The sequence below is a fragment of the Galeopterus variegatus genome, unplaced genomic scaffold, assembly GCF_000696425.1.
Source record: "Galeopterus variegatus unplaced genomic scaffold, G_variegatus-3.0.2 Scaffold2590, whole genome shotgun sequence".
Lineage (NCBI taxonomy): Eukaryota > Metazoa > Chordata > Mammalia > Dermoptera > Cynocephalidae > Galeopterus > Galeopterus variegatus.
Genome location: NW_007728701.1, coordinates 277,046 through 286,631, shown reverse-complemented (window position 1 = coordinate 286,631; position 9,586 = coordinate 277,046). Strand labels below are relative to the sequence as shown.

Below are 9,586 nucleotides of genomic sequence, written 5' to 3'. Positions count from 1 at the left end.
CCTTTGTTGCTCTTGGAAATGCAGTCAATACTCTGGTATCACAGCACACAGCTCTCAGGATCGCGCTGTTTCCTGACGCGGGCGCTCCAGACCCGCCGCCATTTTCCACCATAAGAACTTTTTATAAGGACTAAAGGTAATGCCTAGAAATAATGGTAAAGAAAACATCCTGAAACTTTCAGATGATAGATGACATGTAAAACAAGATTGTCTTCATACCTCATATAATTTATTTTTTATTTGTTTCAATACGTTTTATTTTTTTAGCAGTTTTAGGTTTACAGAGAAGTTGAGTAGAAAGTTCAGACAGTTCCCATACCCTACCCCCACTCAGTTTTCCTATTATTGACATGTTACCTTAGTGTGGTACATTTCTTATAATTATGAACTGATATTGATACATTATTATAAACTCAATTTTACGTTAGGGTTTCTTCTTTGTGCCGTACATTTCTGTGGATTTTGCCAAATGCTTAATATCATGTGTTCACTGTTACGGTACCACACAGAATAATTTTGCTGCTCTAAAAATCCCCTGTGCTTCACCTATTCGTCCGTCCCTCCCTCCCCACTTCTCCCCTGAAACACTGGAGGCCACTGATTTTTTTCTTTTTCTTTTTCATTACTTCGAGCACTTACCATTTCTTTGTGTTGGGAACATTCAAAATCCTCTTTTCTAGCTTATCGAAAGTATACAATAAATTGTTGTTAATTATAGTCACCCTACAGTGCTATACAGCACTAGATATTATTCCTCCTATCTAGTTGTACTTTTGTATCCATTAACTAACCTGTCATTGTCCCCTTCCCCTTTACCTTTCCAGCCTCTAGTAACTGCCATTCTACTCTTTACTTCTATGTAATCAACTTTCTTAGCTTCTACATGTGAGTGAGAACATATGTTTTTCTCTTTTTGGTATTTCTCTTTCTATTCCTGGCTTACTTCACTTAACATAATGTCCTCTGAGCTCATCCATGTTGTTGTGAATGACAGGATTTCATTCTTTTTTACTTCATCTAATTTAAGGTTTTTCATCTTCATTAAAGGTTAAACAGTAGTGATATGGATGGAGAGCCTATGTATATTCAGATGGTTACAGCACTGGTTTTACAACTTATTCAGTGTGTGGTACACTTACCATCATCAGAGAAGGACTCTAATTCAGAAGAGGACTCAAATAAAAAAGTAAGGAATCTTTAAAGGTTTTATAACTTTGTACTTTTATGAAAGGAAACACCTATATTCTCTGTGATTTCTTATAAAACTGAGGTTCTTAATTAGGGGGTTGTGGTTGGGCTCTAGGGTCCTCTGAGAGCACTAGACAAAGTTTTAGGAAACTTGAGTTCTGGTTCTGATTCATATCTACCAGGCGTGAAACATACAAATCATTTTAATCTTTCTGAGTTTGTTTCTTCGGCTGTAAAATGAGGGTGATAGTACTTAACAAGCCTAGCATACCAGGTTGTAAGACTCAAGTAAGATATTGAATATGAAAGTGAATATTATAATATGTAGTATATATAAATGCATGATATGTAATTGTAATATAAGGAAAAATGAGTTTATACCCTCCCTTGATGGAAGACTCACAGCTAAGATTTGCTTTTGGCTTTATCAGCGCTTAGAATTTTTCCAGGTTCTGTAGTTTTAACTCAACAAAAATTAACGAGAAATGGGAATAATTTTATTTATTCTTTTTTTTTTTTTTTTTTGCAGTTGGCTGGTAGTATTTGTTCTGTTATTGCCAAATATAAATATATATGTGTGCATATGTTTTTGTGTGTGTGATAAAAATACATTGATTAATAAAGTAAACAAATATTGTCCAAAAGGTTGAGGTCCTCTTCGTTTCTTCTCCAGCTCTCAATTTCATTGTTCTGTCTCCAATCTTCTTTCCTTCCCATTGGTGACCAGTATCATGAGTGTGTTTATCTCCTTTCATTTATTTATCTGCATAAATTTGATATAGGATTATTTTGTTTTTAAATTTTACATAAATAATAGTGACATATTTGCAGCTAATTTTTTTACTCAACATAGTTTTTAATACATATAACTCATACCAGATTCTTCTTGACTTGAGTTAAAAACATCATATAATGGCATCCCAACTTAAAGCAAGAGTTTCTCTAGATAGAGGTAGAATTGTTACATAATGTACATGCATTAACTTTACTGGAAGTTGGCAGTTTGCTCACCAAAGTGATGTTTCAGTTTACATTTCTACATTTTTATTTTACCTATTCTGGTCACTGTGAAATGGTGTCATGTTTTGTGTTTTCCTGGCTATTAGTGAGCTAGAGCCACTTTTTCTATATTCGTGTGGCTTTGTGTTTCTACAACTGTGAATTGACTATTTATATCTGAATCTTTAAATTTCTAAAGAAGACATTGAATTTTCTTTTGGACTATATATTCCAAAGTTTCATTAACTTTTAGATTGAAATATTTTTCCTAAATTATTTTCAATTCGTTTCTTCTTGTTCTGACCTGGATCATGGTAAGCAACTATTAATATTACATTTGTTATCACATTTATTGTTCTTACATATTTTAATAAATTAAAATGAACTCTGCCAGTATTTTTATCTGTTATAATAGTGAAATATATTTCGTGTGCTAATTGTGGTTTCTCTCTTTATATAAAAGAATAATTTACACATTTTAGTATTTAAGTGTATTACCCCTATTCAGTAATAACGTGGCAACAGCAAATGAGCGAACTTGTTTGTTGATTATTTCTTATATCTTCATAAATTTGTTTTTCTCACTCTAGGTTGACCAGGATGTTGTTATTACCAACTCTTATGAAACAGCTATGCGAACAGCCCAAAACTTCCTTTCCATCTTCCTTAAAAAGTGAGTAAAGTTAACATAACTCTGATTTTTATTTTGCACAGCATAGAGAATAGTTCATTTAAGAGAAAAACTAACCCAGTTTTCTGCCTCAATCTGAACTTTGAATACATCTCCCTGGCCCTTGGTTTCCTGATCTTTAAAATGAAGTAATTAGAGTATCAAAAATCTAAAATTTTGTGAATTTGTTTATATGTTAGACTCTAAAAATTAAAGTACTAGATTGAAATTCTGTAATTTTTCTTCAGTAAATTTTGGGGCATTCTACTTGAATAGCAGAGTTTGTGGAGGGAGGTTATTTAGCCACCATAAGAATTTATGGGAATCTTGTAGAGAGAAAAACAGTGGTCATTTAAAAAAATGTGTTTTACTTGCAGAATGTAATGTTAATATTAGTTAATAAATTAATTTTCTATAATTGGGGGGGAATGGAGTTTAAGAAATAAATTTATTTTAAACTATATTTAATATACTCTCATTTACTACCTTGCTACTAGATATAGAGATACAGATATAGAGAAAAGTTAGTTAACAAAATATCAGTCATGTTGGTAGACATGTCACCTAAATTGACATCCTTTTTATTTGTCTTTGAACAGATGTGGTAGTAAGCAAGGTGAAGAGGATTACAGACCACTGTTTGAAAATTTTGTTCAAGACCTTCTTTCAACAGTCAATAAGCCTGAATGGCCAGCTGCTGAACTACTCCTTAGTTTGTTAGGGAGACTGTTGGTAAGAGTATAGCATTTAAAGATTATTAGATTACTAGAAGACAACATAATGAGGATGTACTCTGATTCACAGATGATGAATTCTTTAAAAATGTGTAAGGAAATATGAACATTGCATCTCTATTTTTGCATGTGCATAACTGTACACAGTATTGTCAGTACCTTGTGGAAAACTTTCAAATGTTGTGAATTTCAGTGCTTCATTTCATTACCTAAGATGCTTTAAACATTTATTTGGTTTGGAAGTGTTACATATATTGTTAATTAAAAGCATCTCAACACTGAGTCATGTTATTGTAGTTACTCATTTCAAAATGAGTGTGAAACTGATTAATGTGAACTGTTTGTCATGTTGAAAAGTATTCTAAAAACATGTGGCACTTTTTAGTCCTCATGTAATACCATAGGGGAATGACAGAAATATTATTATGGCTTCTCTTTTTATTTTTTTAAGTACACTTGAACTTGTACAATAAAAATTATTACAAAGCTTTTGAGACTTTACTTTTTGTGAACTGGAAAATATATTAATACTATTAAGAAACTATGATAACGTTTTATAGGCATCAGAATTCCATCCAAAGAAATTCTTATTCAATAATATTCCATTTTATACAAATAAACAGTTGAGCCTACATTTTTGAAATGTGATTATATTCTTAAGGAAGTTTAATCTATAATTTTTTTAGCCAAATGAAAATGTTCAGATTCCGGAAAATCAAAAGGCGAAAGTCACTTTATTTTGTAAGAAAAAAAAGTTTAAATTTCAAATAGTACAACATAGTTTGGGAGTTTATATAATAAATTGCTGTTAAAGACATATTGTTATATATCTATTAAATGGAAAACTTTTAACGTTTAGGTTCATCAGTTCAGTAACAAGTCAACAGAGATGGCTTTAAGAGTAGCATCTCTTGATTACCTTGGAACTGTTGCTGCACGACTGAGGAAAGATGCTGTTACAAGCAAAATGGATCAAGGGTCTATAGAACGAATTTTAAAACAGGTATTGGTGAGATAAAGGATTAATATTATAGGGATGAATAATAGTTAACTGCTTTTTTTTAGATGTTCTTACATTAATGTTGTGTTTCATTTTGCAGATTCAAAATAAGATTTATACTTCTAAAAGTGGGCTTTTCAATGCCCAAAAGAGAAATTTAAGACCTTAGGGTGAATTATAAAGTTTAAAAGGAACTGTAAATGCTTTATATAAATCCTTAGTTTACTTTTTTGTGTGTGTGAATTACTGTTATGAGTGTATAATGCTATTTTATAATTGTTTTAAGATAAATTTTATTTAAATCTTTAGTTTACTGAGATGATGATTTGGCATGTTCCATACCTTTGAATTTTATGTCATCTTTTTATATTGGAAAGGGGTCAGGAAGGAGGACTTCTTTTCATTTTATTGTATTAGAGAGTTTCCTTCTTGGGGAAAAAGTTTGCTTCATTTATTCTTTTTTTAAAGTAGTTCATAGTACAAAAAGTTACTTCAGAAAATTCAAGAAATTATCTGTAATGCTACTATATACAACTTCTGTTTTCTTTTTCTTTTCTTTTCTTTTTTTTTTTTTTTTTTTTTTTTTTTTTTTTTTTTTTTAGTCTTTTTTTATGTTCATAACCGTATCCATGTTGGTAGGCTTGCGTCTAATTTTTTTTTTTTAACTAGGTGTTTTGAAATAATTTCAGCCTTACGGAAAAGTTGTAAGAAGAGTACAAAGAACTCCCATAAACCCTTCACCCAAATTCCTTAATTGTTGACAAGTTATAACATTTGTTTTATCATTCTCTTTCAAAATATACATGTATTTGTGTCTCTATATGTGTGGGTTCACCCACCCCCCTGCCCCAAACCATTTGACACTAAGTTGCAGACAGGATGCCCCCTTTACCCCTGAATTCTCAGGTGGTTGGTTTTCAAAGTGTGATTCCATGGACAAGCAAAACCAACAATGACATCACCTGGGAACTTGTTAGAAATGTAAATTCTTAGGTTCCTACCTGGACTTAATGAATCAACAGGTCTAGGGGTGGGGCAGTCAGCAGTTTTACAAGCCGCTCCAGGTGATTCTAATGAATGCTAAAGTTTGAGAGCCAGTGCCTTGTGTATATTTCTGCAAACAAGAGCTCTCACTTCAATATCCATAGTATAACTTGATAAAGGAAAAAGTTATCATTAATATAATACCATTTAATATACTTCTAATACCTGTTGTCATCATTATTTTAGTGTTCAAATTGTCCTAGATTTGACCAGTGAGAGTCCCTGTAAGCTAGCTTTTGTGTCCTTTTGATATGTGCCATCATTCTCTGAGGACTTTCTTACTTTCTGGCATAAAATGTTTCAGGCACATCATTTGTGTTCTCTGCCCCAGCCCTGGGATCAGGTATTTTCCAGAGAATTTTGTTTGCTTTTCTTGGTGAATGTTAATGTAGAAACCAAGATCTAGGTGCTAGGCGACTTTCAGTATTTCCTAGAGTGTGCCTGGAACCTCTTATTGCCACATGTGGCTGTGTAGATTGTACATAGTACAATTTGAGGAAAGGGATCATTTATAAACATTTTTATGGTTCTCAACACATATTTACAAATATTGCTTTTGGAAGTTTACAGTGCACTAGTTTACAGTGCTATGACCGATTTCCAAAGGTACCAGTTTTACCACACTCCTAGAACATAGATTATTCTAATCTTTACTTCCTACTTAGATATATTCTAAAGCATACATTTAGCATTTTACATGGTGAAGTTAGAACTGCTAGAGTATAAACTGTGGACATGAACATCAACTCAGTTAATTTCTAGCTCTATAATTCTTGACAGAACCTAAAGATTCAGTCCCTTTCTGCACCTAGACACGTTAACAGCTAACCTATTGTATATTTAATATCCTTTGTGGAATAAAGTACTATTTCACATTAACTATAAATAAAAACATTTACCTTTTACAATGTTCTGTTAAAATAATATCTCAAAGAAACCTATAATACATATTAATATATATAATAACAGTTTTCATTTACTAAATTAAAAGTTTGGAATTGTCTGTTTTTTTCCAAGCATAAAACCAGTGCTAGGGCCTTCCTAGCTCTTAAGATTTAACACATTGTTCTGATAATTTTTATTAGCTACCAGTGAGCTCTTTAAAAGAAAGATGACATGTAGTTCATAAAAATAAAGGTTAACCACAGCTACCAGTAAATAATATATTTTTCAGAAATAGTGTTTTTCTGTTTTTCCATTTAGTTGCTATAGTTATATTTTCATTTTTAATATTTATCAGTATTTTCCACTCAGATTTGTATTTACAACAATATGATTTATTAAAGTATACCAGTAATATCCTTTTTGTTTTTATTTGGTTTATTCTGTAGGTTTCAGGAGGAGAAGATGAAATTCAACAATTGCAAAAAGCATTGCTTGATTACTTGGATGAAAACACTGAGACCGATCCTTCACTAGTGGTAGGATTCTTTTCTTTTTTGGAGATATTATGTTTGTTTAAATTGGATCTAAAAGCAAATTGAGAGGTGGCATGAAAAGGATAAATTGTTTAGAATGTCAATTTTGAAACATAGGGACATTTGATAATCTAAACAGAAAAGAATGTTATGGGTTGATTTGTCTTATGTGGAATACTAGTTACAGGTATTGTAGTATACTAAGATTGTGTGACAAGAAAAATATTGGGAAATCTTTCCATAAGTTATCTTTGAGACTAGGCGAGGGCATTGGTTCTTAGAGAAGGTATGGCCAGGTGGTATATGAGGTGATACATTAGCATACAAAAAGAAACTATTAATTTTTATATGTGTATTACTGTTTAAATATCCTTAGTTCTATTTTTATGTATGTTATATAATATATCCAAAATAATTAGTATAGTAAGTGATGTATAAAATTTATAAACTATATTAGAGAACAATAGTATGTATATATTGCAGGTTTTTTGTTTTTTTGTTTTTTTTTAACTGATGGTATATGCAGTGGAAAGATTGGTGACCACCAAGGTATTCAACCAACTATTGCAGGTTTTCAGTCTGTATTCAGAGGAACAGATTTAGAAGTGTGCCTCGGTGTTAAACTAACTCAATGATCATCGGCCTGTGTATTTCTGCAAGAAATAAGGCAAGGTTTGATAACAGATGGAGTCTTCTACCTTCCAGCATTTTATTCATTTATTCTAAACTTTTCTAGTTGACCCATCACCTATCTAATTTTATTGACATTAATAAGTTTTCTATCATCCAGGATATTCCATATTTTCTAGCTTTCTTAAAGTGTTTTTATCTGATGGAAGTTGTTTTCAAGTAAAAATATTTGTATTCTTAATTGTGAGCACTGTAACTTTATTAATGACTTGGAAACCTCGTTATTAATTTCATCAAGCTCAAGTCTGTCTAATTTCTTTCTAGTTTTCTCGTAAATTCTATATAGCCCAGTGGTTTCGTGACACAACTCTGGAAACAGAAAAAGCAATGAAATCACAAAAAGATGAAGAATCGTCTGAAGGAACACATCATGCAAAGGAAATTGAGACAACTGGTCAAATTATGCATCGAGCTGAAAACCGGAAAAAGTTTCTTAGAAGCATTATCAAAACCACACCTTCTCAGTTCAGCACATTAAAGTAAGATACACAGAGAAAACATATCTATTTTTTCAGTTATCTCTTTGATATCTATTTACCTAAGGTCCAAAAAAATAAATTTTTAATGACTTTGTTACAGGATGAACTCTGATACTGTGGACTATGATGATGCTTGCTTGATTGTTCGATACTTGGCCTCTATGAGGCCTTTTGCCCAGAGCTTTGATATTTATTTGACACAGGTAAACCTGGCCAGAATTCCTTATACAGTGATATTCATTTTTCTGAGTCTGGATGCTTTTGGGGTACAACATCTATTCATTGTTGAGCGTGTATATTTAAAAGATCATAGAAGTAGCATTTGTTTCTATATTCCATATTTGTTGAAGTGTCCTTGTTCTGCATGCCTTTTATATATTGATTCCTTTAATCACTTTTACAGATAAATGGATATATATCTGTATGAATGTACACACATATGGTATAGGTAGAATATAAAAATTATAATTATACATTATAAAAATAAATTATTCAATTACCAAATTATGATTTAAATGATACTAACTATCCTTGATTAAAGTTCCACATAGCAAGATTTTAGTGGAGCTACAAGTTCTTGCAAATGAAGCATAGCAATATAAACCAAGTTTAATTGGGAATGCCAGGATAAAGGAAAGGCCCCAGTGTATAAAATGCCTCATTTACCACATATACTGATCTTTAAGTTAAAGCTTTGGATCAGTAAGATCTTTTATTCTTTTATATATATATACATTAAAAAGAGGTAAATAATAAGTTTGTTTTTTGTATGTCCTCATGCTATATTTTGTTAAATTTTATGTACTCTAAGATTTATGAAAATTTCAATGTATGTTTGGCAGATTCTACGAGTTCTTGGTGAAAATGCAATTGCCGTTCGAACAAAAGCCATGAAGTGTTTATCTGAGGTTGTTGCTGTAGACCCCAGTATTCTAGCAAGGGTAAGGAGAACAAAAATGATTTGTCTTACTTGGGTTTTCTATTTAAATTAAAATATTAGCTCTATTTAATATAAATTAAATTTTCTTCATTTTTATTTAGCTTGATATGCAGCGAGGAGTTCATGGACGATTAATGGATAACTCCACTAGTGTCCGAGAAGCAGCAGTAGAATTGCTAGGTCGATTTGTCCTTTGTCGACCTCAGCTTGCTGAACAGTATTATGATATGCTGATTGAAAGAATATTGGTATGTTTGCTTTGTCATTTCTATGAATGATTCATGAATATAATTTTGCCTTTCGAGTATCATGTCTTAACATGATTTTAAAATGTTAAGCCAGAAAAGTAAATGTATCAGTTATATATTTATATTGCCTAATCTGTGAACTATTAAAACTTTCTAAAGAAGGACATATTGGGCCG

At 31.5% G+C, this 9,586-nt stretch overlaps 1 protein-coding gene across 1 annotated transcript in view; it reads left to right on the top strand.

Annotated features, from left to right (window-relative positions):
- The first annotated feature begins 1,051 nt into the window (after window positions 1-1,051).
- The window catches only part of LOC103598373 (nipped-B-like protein), a 46,082-nt gene continuing 37,547 nt past the window's right edge, over window positions 1,052-9,586 (top strand). Inside the window, exons 1-9 of the mRNA XM_008582364.1 lie at window positions 1,052-1,186; window positions 2,778-2,860; window positions 3,457-3,589; window positions 4,451-4,594; window positions 6,967-7,056; window positions 8,008-8,222; window positions 8,323-8,425; window positions 9,065-9,163; window positions 9,264-9,410. Of these exons, the coding sequence (XP_008580586.1) occupies window positions 1,064-1,186; window positions 2,778-2,860; window positions 3,457-3,589; window positions 4,451-4,594; window positions 6,967-7,056; window positions 8,008-8,222; window positions 8,323-8,425; window positions 9,065-9,163; window positions 9,264-9,410 (1,137 nt within the window). The 5' untranslated portion in view covers window positions 1,052-1,063. The remainder of the gene's footprint in view (window positions 1,187-2,777; window positions 2,861-3,456; window positions 3,590-4,450; window positions 4,595-6,966; window positions 7,057-8,007; window positions 8,223-8,322; window positions 8,426-9,064; window positions 9,164-9,263; window positions 9,411-9,586) is intronic.